At 43.8% G+C, this 17,116-nt stretch overlaps 1 protein-coding gene across 4 annotated transcripts in view; it reads left to right on the top strand.

The window, feature by feature from the left end:
- The window catches only part of LOC131066315 (protein high chlorophyll fluorescent 107), a 208,689-nt gene that overhangs the window by 42,510 nt on the left and 149,063 nt on the right, over positions 1-17,116 (top strand). For 3 of the 4 annotated variants that reach the window (XM_058001049.2, XM_058001048.2, XM_058001051.2), the window contains exon 2: positions 14,667-14,810. In XM_058001049.2, coding sequence (XP_057857032.2) covers positions 14,667-14,810 — 144 coding nt within the window. Of the gene's footprint in view, positions 1-14,666; positions 14,811-17,116 lie in introns of those variants that run through there. The other variant, XM_058001050.2, reaches the window with a different exon arrangement.

The following is a 17,116-nucleotide window of genomic DNA, read 5'->3' as shown; positions in this document are numbered from 1 at the left end:
TATAAAATAAAACACTTCATATTAGAATCCGCAAATTTGCACAAAGGAGTGCCGAGCCAAAACAAGAGGAAATATGCAATACCCAGAATGAATATGTTTTTATTTTGAAATATATGAGTGAAACTACAAATCTGCCCTGCTAACCTCGACTCCCGAAAATGAAATGAAATGCAAATAACTGAACTTCAAGCACAACTCAAGCTACAATGCAATCCCCACTACAAACTCTCACAACTATACTAAATCACCACTAGTTGCTATCTTTCAAGCAAGAAGCAATGCCAAGGCTAGGAGGCATTCATTCCTCGAAGCAACCCCAATACCATTCCGGCAGAGTAACATTACAATAGACATAAGATCCCAAATGAAGGGAGGAGGCCTCCATTTATAAGCTTAACAAGGGATCTCTAGAGGCTTCTAGAAAGTGCGCCCTAATTTCACATTTGAATTTTCCTCCAAGAGATGGCGCCACTTTTAAAAGCTTAATTAACCTTTATTTTAATTCACTTCTCTTCATAAAGTTGGCACCCCTTTTCATAAGCAAGATTTTAGACCTTAGGTAATATTAAATCCCTTCCATGATGCGTCCACCCTTGAAGACCACCTTTTAAAACAACTTGAAGTGATGAAGCTAGGCCAAGGGGTCAACTTTAAAATATAAGATTAAAACATAACATTATTTAAATGAAATGAACTTATCTCTCCAAAAACATCCCAAGGCCAAAAGTGACGAAGCCAACTGAACCAATTGAAGAAGAGAACCAACTGTGTTGAAATAATCAGGGCCACTGCCAGAAATAGAATTTATTAAAAATAGTAAATTCCAAAAAGTGCTCGGAACGCAAAGCCGGACATACCACTGCAAAGCCCTTTGAAAACCCAGAAAGAATCCGCGATCCAAACTCTAATTCATGAGCAACAACAAACTCCAAATTTGGAAACCCTAATTTCACCCATTGAGTAGCCTACGGGTCTCCGAAATAGGCCATCGACCAACTAAAACATTACGGCTGAGAAGGGGACATTATAGTACCGGTACCTACTGGTACCGTACCAGTACTTGCCAATGTTGTACCAGTACTTGTTGGTACCGTACCAATGTTTGCCGTACCAGTGTTTGCCATACCAATGTCTGTCGTACCCTCTGTGGTTTCTGCTGCAAGTACGACCAAGCTGATCTGTGGTAGTGATACCTGCCGCTGTGTTGGTGGTTCCCCTTCGTTGATTTTTCGGAACAACACCCCTATTGGTCGTACGTCTCCCATGGGGCTGACCACCGTAAGCACTTCCTGTGGTACCAAGTGTGCCGAGGATAATTTCGAAGGTTTGAACTTTACCCTCGTACTTTTCCATTGGGCCCGTAACCCTACATGCTGTTCCTCCTCTTCCTCCTCTTCTTGCTGCTGCGACTCTGTTTCCTCTTCCTCCTCCACAGCTGTGTGTCCTGCCAGATGGGACCCCTCATCACCACTTTCCTGCTCCTTAGTCTCTTCCACCTCCTCCTTCGAACCCTCTGCCCTGCTGACATCTTTGACCTTGATGGATGCATCCAGTTTTCTTCTCTTTTTGGTCGGCTGCGCAACATCACCTAGTGTGTCTAGGTGGATATAGTAGTACATAGTGGGTTTGTTCGGTTCCACCCGTCTGCGTGGTTCAAATGTTCCCCATATTTTTGGTGGTACTTGCAGGCGTACGACGTCCAGGAATAAGCTGATAGCATGATGGCACATGTAGAACGTCTTGTGTTCTAGTCTCAGAAAATCATGGATTTGTTCGCCAGGAGTTGCCCCCAGTTGTACACCTTCCCACATTTAATCCCATTCATTAATCCTATCATCCAGACAGCTATGTCAGATGCACGACTGGCTCCGGTAAGGCGACTTTTGACCAGGTCCATTAACATCCTCCATTCTTCTGGTGCGATAAACACACGCTTCATTCCTCTGCCTTCAGCCCAGGCACTCTTCAACTGTTCCTCCATGAGATTGTCTTTGCATACCAAATCCATCAACCATTTCTTTTTTTCCTTGGTGAGTTTTTTGGTTGGTTTGGCCTCAGATGCCCCTTTCTCGGGTATACCAAATACCCTCCTGAAATCCTCAGGTTTAAACGAAACTCGCACTGTGCACCCTTGAAACTGAATGACTGAAGTTCGTTCCTGTGGGTTGTATCTGGATACCATGGTTCGCAGAACTGGCTCAAAATCCTTAATGCTGAATGTGGGCATTTGGATGGCGTGGTCGACTTGGGCCCTTCTGAGAGAATCCTTTGTTACATGGTCCGGAGGGGTTTCTTCCCACCAGGTATGACATTCTCTGCCGGTCACACTCTCAAATGCTACATTTTCTGCTGTGATTCCCTCTGAATCCTTCCGCACCTTTGACCTGTTCCTGGCTGGCTCTGTGGCAGTCATGGCTGCACTGCAACTGCCTTGTTCTCTTCTCCTTCCTTTGCCCCGTCCTTGGTCGTTATTATAACGATCAGACAGTGTGCTTCGCCAATTTGTACGACCCATTGCACTACCCGCAACCTTCTCACCGTACAGATTCCGTAGTGTGCTTTGCCTCTTGCTTCTTATACCTGCCTGCTGCCTGTGTGTACGGACTATTGCGTGCTAGTCTTCATACGGTACCGTATGGTACTTGTTTCCATGTTCGCACGACTTCCTTCTTCCCTGCGTCAGCCGCCGAACACTGCTATACCCGCTTCTTAGCTAACTATACGGTATGTGTTGAACTCTGTACGAAATATGGCACTGAAGTTGTCTACCGTACGAAATACTTCGTTGACTTTGGTGCCCACCGTACGGGCCAAGTACGACCACCGTATGCCACGCGCCTTCCCTTGAGATGCTCCCAGTACCCCGTACACCGTATGGGTTATTTGATAGTCTGTTTTCCTTCGTCACGTCCGTACATGTAGGCCGTACACCGCAGACTTCTGGCTCTCCTGCTTCCCAACTCATGCAATCCGTACGCCATACGGATTTGTCATTGTTTCTCTACCTGCCTTTACGTCCGTACGGTTAGTCAGTACGGTGTACAGACTGAATTTACTTCCTTTGCTCAGCCGTATGGTTACCTGCCTTCGTCCTCTCGATTCGGCTTGGCTGCCGGGTTCACTTCGCTGCCTTCCCTGCTTTGTGTACAATTGGGCCTTTTGGGGGTTTTTATAGTCCCCTATCCTTGTCAGGGTTAGGGTTAGGTGCAAATGTTTTATTAACTTAATATGAAATAAATGCCTTTTTAGCAGTCTTAATTTTTCCATAGTTATTTTGCTTATTTTTGCCTGGTATTTCAATTTTCTAATACTCGCCAACTTTGATTTTTTTTCTTTCTCCTTTATTTCTCTTCCTTACCCTTTAGTACCCCCTTCTTTAACAGTCGTTTTACTTCCTTTATTTGGCAAAGCTTTTTAAATATCAGTCCCTGTACCTTTAGTTTACCAAGGTATCCCTTGGTCAGGTTGTGCCTTCTAATTGGTCTTCTGGGGTCCATTGGCCAGTTTATTACGTCTGCCCCTGCTGCTGAATGATCTTTCTGCCCCCTTTGTTTTCTCCTTGTTGGCCAGATACTATGCTTCTTTTTCACCTTCTTCACCGTTCCTTTGTTCCATGTCCTGTCTTCCTTCCATTTCTTGTTTGGTTCCTGTTCGGTGTCCTCATCCCCACTGTTGTTCCTCTTCATTCCTGAGCGATCGTTTTGCGTCTTCATTCTTATCTTTGAGTCGTGCAACCACATACAGACGTGTGGGAGTCTCCTATAACATTCTTGTGGACAACATGTCCCTACATATTCTAGGTCCCATATCGTGTCCACTAACGGAGCGGATCCCACACCCCTGTATCGACCGTCAATGTAGTGATCCCCGTATTGTTGGTACCATTTTACTTTCTCTTCGTCAACCTCCGGTGGCCCTGTGGGGTTAGGGATCACTCGGTACAATGAATTGGGTCCGGCTTCTGCCTCGCCTGACTGGAAGGCGATGACGGATAGATCTTCTGTTTTCAGTACTATTTTTAAACAGGGACCTAGGGTTGCCCCATATACCTCTAAGTCGATCTCCTTCTCCAGGTCCATTGGTTCCTCCTCTTTATTTGCGTTCTCCGCTCTCCTTTGGGCTTCCGCTTCTTCATCAATATCATATGCTATGTACCCTTCCCGAAGTCCTTCGTATGTGGCCCGCTTCCTCCAATGTCCTGAAACCCGCACCCACACAACTGGGTCCCGAAAATACGCATTCGTGAGGTGCTTGTGCATCCTAGGAAACGCCACACCTTCCACCCTTTTCGGTACAAGTCATTCTTCCATGGCCGCCAAAGGCTTCGCCCAGTCTTCATCTCTCCGTTAGGGTTCTCCTTTCACCACTGGGTCTTCTTCGACTTCCTTGCTCTAGCCAATGGTCCAGTGACCTTTGGTGTCGTATCCTAGCATGTTAATCTCAATCACAGGTTTATTCCATTCTTTGTAGATTTTCAGCTTGGAACCGTTCACTGGGTCTGTGATCGGGTTGTTGTCCAGAGTCAAGAGCTTTACTGCCCCGTTCTTACCGACCTCTCTGATCTTATAGGGTCCGACCCAACGGACTTTGAACTTCCCTGGTCGAAGTTCCTTTCGACCGTTATACTTCAAAACTAACTGCCCCGGTCGGAAGTTGGCCCGTCGTAGGTGCTGGTCATGCCAATGCTTTCGTTGGCGTTGCGCCACCTCCGTCGCCCATTGTGCCACCAGTCTTCGTTCATCCAATTTTATCAATCCGCCAAGCCTTGCTTTCAAGCTCTCTTCATCACCGAGTCAGTTATCCACCGCCACCTGAAGGCTTGGTACGGTGTACTCAGCTGGTACTACTGCCTCCTGCCCGTACATGAGCTGGAACGGGGTATACCCGGTAGTGACTTTGTATGTTGTACAATACGCCCATAGCATGGCTGGTAGTCTTTCCTCCCAGTCTTCCTGTTCTACCCACATGATTTGTAGATTATTGATACCAACACCTTGTTGGTTGCTTCTGCCTATCCATTAGCTCGAGGATAGTACGGACTAGATAGGTTGTGGAATATTTTAAACTCTACGGTCATGGTACGAATTACTTGATTGACAAAGTGCACTCCCCTATCACTGGTGATTTGGAGGGGTATCCTGTACCTTGTGACAATCTGTTCATACAAGAACCGTGCCGTACTTAGAGCCGTGTTGTCCGGTAAGGCCCTAGCTTCTCCCCACTTGGTGAGGTATTCCGTGGCTACTACAATATATTTACACCTGTGCATGTTACTTGGCTTCAAAGGTCCCACAAAGTCTAGACCCCACTGTTCGAATAACTCCTGCGACGGCGAAGGAAAGAGAGGCATGAAGTCCCTCTTGAGTAGTTTTCTCACCCGTTGGCAAGTGTCACACCCAATCACCCACTCTCGAGCGTCAGTGTGTAGAGTTAGCCACCATAGACTGGCTAGAAGCACTTTCCTGGCAGTTGCATCTGGTCCCATATGTCCGCCTGCTAACCCGTCGTGTGCCTCCTTCAACACGCCGGGAATTTCCTCCTCCATGACACACCTCCTCAAGATTTGGTCGAGACCCATTTTATATAGAAGCCCATTAATTAGTTGGAATGTCTTACTCTTCAGTGCCAGCTTCCTCCATTCCCCTGAAGGCATCTCTCTTGGAAATGTGGAGGTAGATAGGTACTGGCCTATCTTTTCATACTAGGCTGGTAGTATTGCAATTTGGAACAAGTGTGCATTTGGAAAGTCTTCGTTCACCCCCTCGGCTGGTTCACCTGATCTGATCCTTGATAGTTGATCGGCTATTACTTGGGACTTTCCTGGCCGTACGATAATGGTGAAGGTGAATTCCTGCAGGAGTAGTAGCCATCGACTTACCCTACCCTGGATGATTGGTTTATTTACTAGGTACATTAGTGCCAGATGGTCCACATAAAATGTGAATGGTGTAGCCAACAGGTAGTGCCGGAACTTTTGTACTGCGTACACCATCTCTAGTGCCTCTCGCTCTGTTGTGCTGTAGTTCCGTTTAGCCCTTGACAGGAGTTGGCTTGCAAAAAAGACGGAATGGTCCAGTCCTTGTGCCCCTACCTACATGAGGGTAGCACCAATTGCAAAGTAGGAGGCATCGACGTGTACGTGAAACTCTTTGTTCCAGTCCGGGTATACCAATATCGGTGAACTCACCAGTCGATCTTTCAATTCTTTGAAGGCTTCTTCCTGCTCCATACCCCATACGAACGACTCTCCCTTCCTCGTTAGCTTATCTAAGGGCCAAGAAACCTACGCAAAACCTTTGATGAATCTCCGGTAGTAGCCGACATGGCCCAGGAATGATTTCACCCTTGTCACATTTGCTGGGCTTTCCATGTTGACAATCATTCCTATCTTGTCCGGGTCTGTCTTCAGACCTTCCTTACAAACGATGTGGCCCAAAAGCTTCCCTTGTGGTACCATGAACCTGCATTTCCTTGGGTTCAGGGCTAACCTAGCCTTCCGACACCTTTCCATGCACTCCCCCAGAGCCTTCAAATGGGTGTCCTGATCGCTAAAAATTGACTAGTCATCCAGGAATGCTCTGAAGTTTCCTACGGACATCTTGTAAAAAATGTGCAGAATTATTCTCTGAAAGGTTGCAGGTGCATTGCATACTTCGAAGGGTATGCGATTATAGGCGTACATGCCTTCCTCCACCACAAATGTGGTCTTCAGCTTGTCTTCTTCCGCGATACTTATCTGGTTGTACTCGGAGAATCCATCCATGAATGTGTATATCTCATGCCCGACGACTTCTTCCAGGATGCTGTTAGTGAATGGGATCGGAAACGGATCCTTGATGGTTATTGCATTCAGGTACCTGAAGTCTACGCATATCCTTATCTGATTAGCTTCCTTCTTAAGAGAGATGACTATTGGGGAAACCCAATCACTAGTTTCCACTTTGAATATGATCCCTGCTTCTAGCATTTTATTGATCTCCTCATTTACTTTGGCTGCGTAGTTTTTGTTCATCCTGTACGAACTCCTTCGTACCGGTTGGGCTCCTGGTACGAGGGTTATGCGATGTACGCATAGCTTCGACGGTACCCCCTTCAAGTCCTTGTAAGTCCAGGCAAAGATGTCCTTATATTCTAGGAATTTCTTGAAGGCTGCTGCCTTCAACACAGGGTTCCAGTCATCCCCTACAAGTATCATCTACGGTTCTTCCTCATTGTCGAGATTAAGCTTCTTCACATCTCTTTCCTCGTACTTGATGGGTTTATCTCGTTCAAATTGGTGAGCTGGCGTGTCGTCCATCCGCGCCATTCCCTCCTGGTACCTACCGTACTCCGGGGGAAATGACTGTTCTTCCATACCGCCACTTGATTCCCCTATTTCACATATTTGCAGCACGTGACACTCTGGGTGGAAGACCTCATAGTCCTCCTTTTGCCAATGAAAGAGTCCGGCCAGTGAACTAGTTCCATCTTCGGAACCTTTGTCCAGTTCCAACACTCCTTCCTTGTTGGGCTCTTTCCCTCCTCTGTCTCCTTCAAAACCCCACTCCCATCTATTTGAATCTTCTGAGTCGGAGTCGGATGATGCGAGCTCTTCACTGACGGACTGGTTCCTTACATCGATTACATACTTATGATCGTCACTCTCAATTGTGAGTGTATTCTTCTTCCAGTTATGATTGGCTCTGGTCATGATCAACCATCCCCTTCCCAGGAGGACATCGTATGCTTTTCTTTCCAGTGGGATGACTACGAAATCTAGAAGGAATTGCTGCGTCCCGATTACCACCTTTTGTGCCATGAGGGTACCGAGGGGTTTGATACTGTGTTGGTTTGCCCCGACCGGGTGGAATGTTGGTGGCCAGAGCGTAGGCTTGCCAAGGCTTCTCCAAGTTTCCTCCGGTAGTACGTTGACTCCGGACCTGCCATCCACAATGGTGTTCGTGAGCTTTTGTCCCATTATATCGATCTCTACTACTGCCGGTTTCCATCCAACGCTTACTGTGAGTAGCATAGGGTTCATGGCGTCTATACCAAGTCCTTTCACCGGGAACGTACTACATGGTTCCATCACCGTTTGGTGTTCCTGGCCGAGGGTGGTGTCCCCGGTTGCATTTGTCAGGGCCATCCTCAATTGTGGCATGGTTTGCAGAAGGTCGGATACCGCACGGGTATTGTGGTCTGTAACATCTGCTTAATGATAGTTTTCTTTGGTCCTGACCAGAGTGGTGTACTTGCAGCCAGGTGCGAGGCCCTCCGCTCTTCTGCCATCGCTCGCTCGATATCCACCCTGGCTTCCTAAAGCCTTTCCTTTTCCGTGCAAGGGTCAAGATACATGGCTTTCTTGTTTTGCAATCTTGTGATTGCCAATGCGCCTTCTCCCGGTCCTTCCACGTCCAGCATATTCACCCCTTTTTGTTTTGGACAATCTATGTCCTCGTGATTTCTTGGGCCGCACCATCTGCGCAACAAACTTCTTGCATCACCCTGTTTTGGTATTCTCGCACAAAGTGACCCCATTCGTTGCACTTCTTGCATTGAATCATGGGTCGCCCCTTCGTGTCGTATTGGATTCTACTCCTTGGTGTGTTATTATTGGATCTATTGTTACCTCGCCGATTGTTTCTGTACCCTCCAGGGGAGGCGTCAAAGTTTGCTGTTGGCTTTGGAGGTGTCACCGGCGGTGTGGCTTGGTTGGGTTGGGCGTAGAGCACTTGTGAGCTCCGTGCTTTCAAGTTGTACGGGCATTCCTTAGTGGAATGCCCCATTACTTGGCAGATGTCACATAAAACTCTGCGGGGACAACTCCCCTTAGTGTGTCCTTCAGTCTTGCAGTCGGTGCACCATAGTTCTTTTCCTTCCCTACCACTTTCCTTGTCACCCTTTAATTCCTTCATCATCCTCATCATACCCTTCCGGAGTGCTTGCACGGTTTTGGACCCCCCATCGCTGTCTTCATCCGTACTGTCACCGTCGCTTCCCCCGGGATGTCTTGTTTTCACTTTCAATATCCATCGCGCGGTTGTACGCTTCATCATACGAGGGCAAAGGGACCACTTTCATCATCCGTCTGAGGGACGGTACCAATCCTTCCACAAACCATCGCTTCTTGAGGCCATCAGTCGACTGGTTCTCCGTTTTGTTAAGTAGTTCCCTTAGCCTTCTGTTATATGCGCGCACACTTTCATTTTTCCCTTGTTTGGTGTTGTAAATCTCCACCACAATTTCGTTGTCGTTCCGTAGGAGTTTGAACTCCTCTTCGAAAGCCTTCTTCAGATTGCTCCAGGATGTTTTATTATTATATTGGGCATCTAGGTCCATATACCAGTCAATGGCTATTCCTCGCAGAGTGGCTGGAAATGCCTTCAACCAGTAATCCCGGTTGTCCTGGCCATTTGCCTCCCAAATGGTCACGCATGTCTTACAATGCCGTACAAGGGCCTCAGACTCATCGCCCATGAATTTTGGAAGCTTTTGTTTCTCCGGGGTGTGTGCCATTGTTCTTGCCTGGATGGTTAAATGTAGCGCTTGGAAATGACTATATGCCGGAAAGGTATTATGTGTCCGGGAGGTACCGTACGCTCTTGGCCTGGTTGGGCCCTTGTCCGCAGGGCTTTGGTCACCCTCGCTCCTATAGTCCCTCCTTCCCGGGGTTTCTGGATCTGACCCTCCTATTTTGATACCCTTTGACAAGGACAAATTCCTAATGCCAGATAATGTTGCTTCAAAAATAGTGGCGATCTCTTTGTGCAGGTCTCGTACCGCCTCCTTTCCTTGCTCAGAATATTCTGAGGGGTTGCTTTGCGACTCGGCTCCGGAGTCCTCTTCACTTGACGTCGAGTGTGGGGCCTGGTCGGTGAGGTCTTCCTCCGCTACATCTGGAAGTGGCAGGTTCCTAGTGACCTTGACCAACTCCTTCCACATACACGGCCTTTGTCTCTCCCGACTACGACTCCGACTCACACTCTGACTTTTGCTGTGTTTCTCTGCGCTCTTCGAGTCAACAACCTCCCTCAGCCGTTGTCTCCAGTCGGTCTGTTTTTTTATGCGGAGGGATCTCCGTACAGTTCCCTCCTCTACTCCTTCGGTGGCAGTGGTATGTTTGTCCTTGTTTGGCCGTAGGGGCATCAAGTGCCAGAGGTACAGTGTCAACTAGCCTCCCTCTCCTCTTCCTCCCTACGGCTCCGTGCCTTGTACCTTCGGAGTACCTGTTGCCGACGGAGTTCTTGCGCAGTTTCTTCTCTTCGGTCTTGAAGTGCAATCAAATTTTTGGCAAGTAACCTTGGAATACTTTCGAGTAGGTCAAAGAGGGGAGTGCTGACGGTGAGCTCACCACGTACCGTGCCTTTCGAGACGGCTCTCTCCTGAGCCTCTCTCTGCACGTACTGGGTGACTGACACGTCCCACAACTCTACCAAGTCTGCCATCAACTGATCCTCTTGTGCCTCTTCCGCGGTACTCTCTTCGTGCGTGTCGCTGTCCACAACAATTAATTGTTGGTTGAATGGCCGACCCATTAATTCCTTCCGCTTGCCGCCATAGTTATCTCCAGGTTAGTTCAGGCAATGACGCCCAAATGTTTAATCCTTAGTGTAAGGTTGGTAAAACTCAGAGATAACACAGTGTTTTCCACACGTACCAATTATTCATGTACCAATACATTCATATGTCACAGCATAAGTAATAACAATAAACAACTAGACCAGAAGAGTTATATCTTTATTGATTGATATGAATATCTCCATACCTAATCCCCCTTGCCGAGGTTCCATCTAAACAATATATAGACCCGACGGTTGGCCAAGTTGCCAACCGTCACCAACTCCCAACTACCCGACGGGAACCTCTCGGCGACAAAACATAACCATAAACACAACATAAACACACTTATAAATATTATTCTTGCTAACATGTGTTATTTATCCCTAACACACCTCTTGCATAGGAGTGTTTTGAGAAGTTCAAGCAATTGATGACTACATGTCTAGTCCTTGCTTTACCCGATTTCACCAAACCTTTTGAGCTTCGTTGTGATGCATGTGGAGAGGGTATTGGTGCAGTAATTATGCAGGATCGTCATCCTATAGCTTATGAGAGCAGGAAGCTTCGGGGTCCAGAGAGGAGCTATAGTATTTATTATAAGGAAATGTTGGCCATCATGCATGCAATGGGCAAGTTCAGGCAATATTTAGTTGGCAGCAAGTTTTGTGTGAAAACTGATCATAATAGTTTGAAGCATTTCCTTGGACAGCGGGATCTAAATGAGCGTCAACAGAAGTGGGTCAGCAAGTTACAGTCTTATGATTTTGACATCTCCTATGTCAAAGGAACTCAAAACATTGTTGCTGATGCTTTATCTCACCGCCCCCATTTGAGCTCCATGGCAGCTGTTTCCGAAGATTGGAAACACTTGATTATAGCAGAGTATGCCAAGAATCTATGGGCCTCTAGTATTATTGATGGGACAGTATAGGACAACAGGTACTCTCTTGTGAATGACCTCATCATTTACAAAGAGAGGATATTTCTAGTCCTAGGTTCTGAGGTGAAGTGCATAGTATTGAGGACTTTCCATGATTCACCTATGGCTGGACATCCCGGTTACTTTAAGACCTATAAGCAGGTATGAGAGAGATTCTCTTGGAAGGGTCTCAAGTCTGATGTTCTTCAGTATGTCAGAGAGTGTTGTGTTTGCCAGCAGAACAAGCAGGAGCACAACTTTCCTGCAGGGTTACTTCAGCCACTTCCTATTCCTGACAGGAAGTGGGAATGCGTGTCTATGGACTTTCTTACGGGCTTGCCAAAAGCTCAAGGGAGAGACAACATTTATGTGGTAGTTGATCGGTTGACTAAGTATGCACATTTCTTCTCGATCACGACTACTTATTCAGCTGGACAGGTGGCTGATCTTTTCTTTCGTGAGGTATTCATATTGCATGGTTTATGTTGGAGTATTGTCAGTGATAGGGAGGCAGGTTCATGGGTCACTTCTGGCAGGAGTTATTCAGACTTTGCGGGACAGAGCTCACTCCGAGTACCAGTTACCACCCCCATACTGATGGATAGACAGAGATTGTCAACAAATGGGTTGAAGGATACCCGCAGAACTATATTTCAGGGCAGCAGAAGGCTTGGGTGAAGTGGTTACATTTGTGGGAGTATTGTCATAATTCCACTCACCACATGACTATTCAGATGACACCTTTCAGAGCTTTGTATGGATATGATGCTCCTAGTTTTCTGGATTTATTGATGAGCGATTGCAGAGTACCGAGTGCTGGGAATCTGTTACAGGAGAACCAAGATATTATGAGAGCACTTTGTGATAATATTCAGAAGGCTCATAATCAACAAGCAATATGCTGATCAGAGAAGGGTTGAGCGATCTTTTGAGATTGGGGATATGGTGTATCTGATGCTACAACCCTATAGACAGTCCTCTCTTAGGAAGAAGGGCTCAGAGAAACTCAAGCCACGTTATTATGGTCCTTTTAGGATTACCAGGCGAGTTGGCCAGGTGGCTTATGAGTTAGATTTACCAGCTGATAGTAAGGTTCATAATGTGTTCCATGTGTCACGCCTTAAGAAGGCATTGGGACAATAGATAGTTCCTTCTACAGTTTTACCACCCCTAGATGATGAGGGGAAGTTAGTGCTAGTACCTGAGGCCATTCTGGAATTCAAAGAGTGTCATTTGCAGAGAAGTGTCCTCAGGGAATTTTTGATTAAATGGAGGGATCTGTCGATAGAGGATGCTACTTGGGAGTGTGATAACATTTTACAGCATCCAACATTGAGTTTCCTTGAGGACAAGCAAATTCTGGGAGGGTGGACTATGATGTCCCCATCCTAGTCAGGGACAGTGGTTTGAGGAGTTAGCCTATTTTTGGACCCTTGTAGGCTAACAGGGTATGGATAAGGGGGTTAGTGATGTAGTATCTTGAGGAGTGGTCTGTCTATTTGTTCTAGTTTAGTGTTGAGTTCGGTTCTGGTCTTCGTTTCATCGGTTTTTGACATTATATGAGGATTTCCTAATTTTTAGGGAAAAACTACTAAAAATAGACATGGTCCTATTTTCATTAGCATGGCGAACAGTGGCCCCAGCTTCTGACAGATTCAGTTTCTGAGCAATAATGAGGGAGATATGAATTTTTAAGTGATTCCCACAGGCAATTAATGTTTTAATGAAATATTAAAATAAAACCACAAAGTGCATCACTTAAATTTATTTAAGTGAAAATTTAATATCTCCTAAGTTGGGTGTTACTTTTAGGGTTAAGTTGGGAAGCCTAAAAGCAAGTTATGATTTTTAAAAACCTAATTGCCAAAAATCGTACTTTTTGGGTATTTAGGCAGCCAAGAGGAAATTAAACCTCATTCATTGATATTGAGCATTTGACATTTCTTCTGAGCACCTGGCTATGGCGGCTAGGGTTTGGACCTGTTTTGGAGAGCGTGCATTCTTAAGAATTCAGTAGCTTTGAGATTGTGAAAGATCAATCGAATTGTTGCAGCTTGGTTGGTTTCATTCAAAAGTCAAATTGAATTAAATTGGGGCAGATTTGGCTTCTTACAAGGCAGATTTGTTGTAGGTTTCCTATTTACTGTTTTATTGTTAATTTTTCTGTGGTTTGGAGGCTTCTTTTCCCAAACACACAGCTTGCTCATTTATTGGCGCCATCTTCCACTGTTTGGGTGTCTTAGTATTAAATAAGAGCAGATCTGAATTGTTTCAGAATAAAAAATCAGAGCTTGTAAGTTGCTGATTGAATTCTTTAAATTCAATAAATTGGCTAAGGACCTACGGGTATGCTTCTAAATTCTCCAGTTTATTGTTTCAGCTGATTAATTTCATGTATTATTTCAATATGTGTTGCAAATTAAAGAAACCCCCTTCTGCAACTTCTGTCTATTTCTGAAAGACCATCTTAATAATCAAAATTACAAAGATCTACAAATTACAGCAGGTTGAAGAGTTGAACCAGCAAGGGTTCACCACATACACTAAGCATAAGGAGGGTTTACTTATTTCACTAAAAGTTATTTATGTTGTACCATGATAATTGTCTATGACTGTACTATCCTTGCCCAATCAGACAGCAACGTGATGGAAGATTTAAGACTTAATGATCGCCCAATCAGACTGTAACATGACGGAATATTTTAGACTTACTGATTGTTGGTGTACTGGACATCCTGTATCTGTGTAGAGATCTAAATTTAATTAATGAAGTATTTGTGTACAAAATTTTGGTAATATTCATATATTTTTACCTCTCCATGAATGTCAAAGACTGCTGGGCAAAAACTGAAATTGATTAATAGTGTCATAATAATGTCTGTGCTATCATGTGCTGGAATATGAGTAGCAAAGTTTGTCATGGTAAAATTTCCTCCTTTTGTATTATTTCATATAATGGGGGTCAGATACAAATGCTATTGTTGATGCTGAGTTTTGTCATCATCCCTTTAATAGTAGAAGTAACTCAAATCACTTTAGGTATCCTTAGTTTGTATTGATAAACTGTCCTCTGTTTTATGCTTTCAAAAATATTGTTTCTTTTCCTTTATCCATATTCTCTTGGTCCTGCTGATTCAGATTCTTAAATTATTTGATTGTGTTTTTAAGACTTAGCTCCTTGCATTTTAATTGTTGGGTTTCTTTCCAGTGCATTAGAGACTGGCCAGATGATGGAAGACCATATATGACACTTGGAAGGATCTTGATGAAGCAGGCAAAATATGTGGAGGCTAGGGCTGTCTTTGAGAATGGTTGCCAGGCAACACAAGGTGAAAATGCATTTATTTGGCAGGTTTGTACATAACCATCAAGTTTTGTAAGTTGTTTTCTTGATTGGAAATAGCTTCAGTTTAACTAAGGAAGATCACATAATATATGCAATATGTAATTAAATGTTGAAAATGAATGTGTGATAGGCTACCTTGATTTACATGTCTTTATTTTATGGATTGCAGGTATTAATATTACTCTCAACTAGAACAGGGAGCATACGTTGCCTAATTTGCAAGTTTTCCTTATTTATAATACTCCTAATTAGAAGAGGAAGTATACTTTATTGACAGCTTCCACAAACAGTCATGATTTGGTATAGGCATTGCATGTATTCCTTCCTTATGATCTACCAGCTTATAGCTGCGTCTTTTAAGAGGAATGATGATATGGCAAAAGGACCAAGTTGAGGAATTCTAGATTACAACATATGTAGTGTTAGAAGAGAGACATAAATTTCTAATACATTAGAAAAAATGGGATTACTGACAAGAAACGATTTCTCCTAGTTGAATTCTACCTCATGAAAGTAAAAATGATTTCCTAGAGGTTTATAATTGTAAAGAAATAAAATCCCTTTACATAAATTATCTAGGCAAATTAAATAAATGTCATCAATTAGCAAACAATTAACCTAGATAATAGGGCTGGGATAGATAATTGCAACAAATACATGAAAACTAAACTCAAAGGTTAAATAAATGGTTAGGTATATTTAACTTAAAAACCAATGATGAAGGAATGATGCTGATGATGTGCTGAACTGAATCACCACCTCCCGAAAATTAATGTGTTTGGTCTAATGGTTGTCTCAAAACCTGAATTGGCACAAAAAAATGATTAAGATGAATACCTCGTGCCATGAGTTAGATCCCGATTGCCACACAAAGTTGGTTTATGCTGCATGGGATTGTATTGATAGGGTGAGTGCCTAATAAATGGATTGCCTTTGCTTTTCCGGTACTTGGATCTGTCAAGGTGTCCAGAGATACTATTTTGAAGCTTGTTGACTTGATAGGTGAATGTGTTCTCCTAGGTCAAACCTCTTTGAGAGGTTGGATTAACAACCATGAGCAATATTAAAGACAGCATATGTAGGCATTTAGATAACCTATATGATGATGATGTAGTTTTGATTCATTAATACCCTTTAGAAGTCAATGTGTGCTCTAATGCCTATTAATTAATTACACATTGAATGTCTTTAAGTACTATGACATAACATGTTGAATATTGTGTTAAGTTGGGTCATAATGGCTAGTATAAGGGGATGAGAAACTTGGAATTTGCATTTGAACATTTGAATTTTGCGGTCATACCTGCACACTTTATGATTGAACTAGGTTAATCCCATATCACTCGGAAATGAACCAACAAGATAAGGTGATGATCTTGAGGTAAGGAGAAAATGTATGGAAATAAGTTCAAATGAGGGTGTGATAATGATGAGTAAATAACAAAGGTATGGGAATGGTGTAAGCGAGGGTAATTAAAGATGGATAGGAATCAAGCCATGAGCCATACTAAATGGGAAATGGCATGTGTATGCTAATTTCACCAAGGTGGGCACAAAACTAAATGTGGGTATGCTAATTTCAACATTATATCTTGTCACCATTTTAATGTGGATGCAAATCTTACATTGGGCATATATTTCAAAGTACATGGACATTCTTAGTAACAATAATAGTAAGTATTTAGACACTATGAAAGGATACATATCCATGTAAAGTAATAGAGTCTTCTTGAATCTTCTTGTACCCTCCTTGGTATGAGCATTTCATCAAAATCTATAGAACAAAAAAAAAAGTATGCAATTAGTAACATTTGTCACATGATTAAAATAAGCACAAACTACAAGTTGCTTAAATTGTCTACAAAAAAATGAAAAGAAGCGAGAAGGGATTGAAAAATCTCCTACAACAAAAACTGATACTAAAATACTGTTGTTATAAAATCAATGTGATGTGGCAATGCGATAAAATCAATGTGATGTGGCAATGCGATAAAATCAATGTGATATGGCAATGTGATGAAATAAACATGATGTGGCAATGCTATAGGTCTTTGTGCGATGTGATAAATCTGTGTGATTTTGGCATGTAATGTGATGACTCTTCACACAATATAGCAAGTGCAATAGATATCCAGGTGATGTAGTGTAATGTCCACTTTTCAGTCCATTCCAACATTCTTGGAAAGTTTTAAGAGTCGTGGAGAATGCCAACTTTATTGGAAAGGAATTTTAAGTATTAATAGTGGCAGCAAGCTTAGGTAATCAAGATGAGTCCAACGATACTTTTAGGATGCAATTTCGACACTCTAGGA

The sequence above is a fragment of the Cryptomeria japonica genome, chromosome 8 (genome assembly GCF_030272615.1).
Source record: "Cryptomeria japonica chromosome 8, Sugi_1.0, whole genome shotgun sequence".
NCBI lineage: Eukaryota > Viridiplantae > Streptophyta > Pinopsida > Cupressales > Cupressaceae > Cryptomeria > Cryptomeria japonica.
Note: the sequence above shows the minus strand (reverse complement) of the source record. Positions and strands in the feature narration are given on the sequence as shown.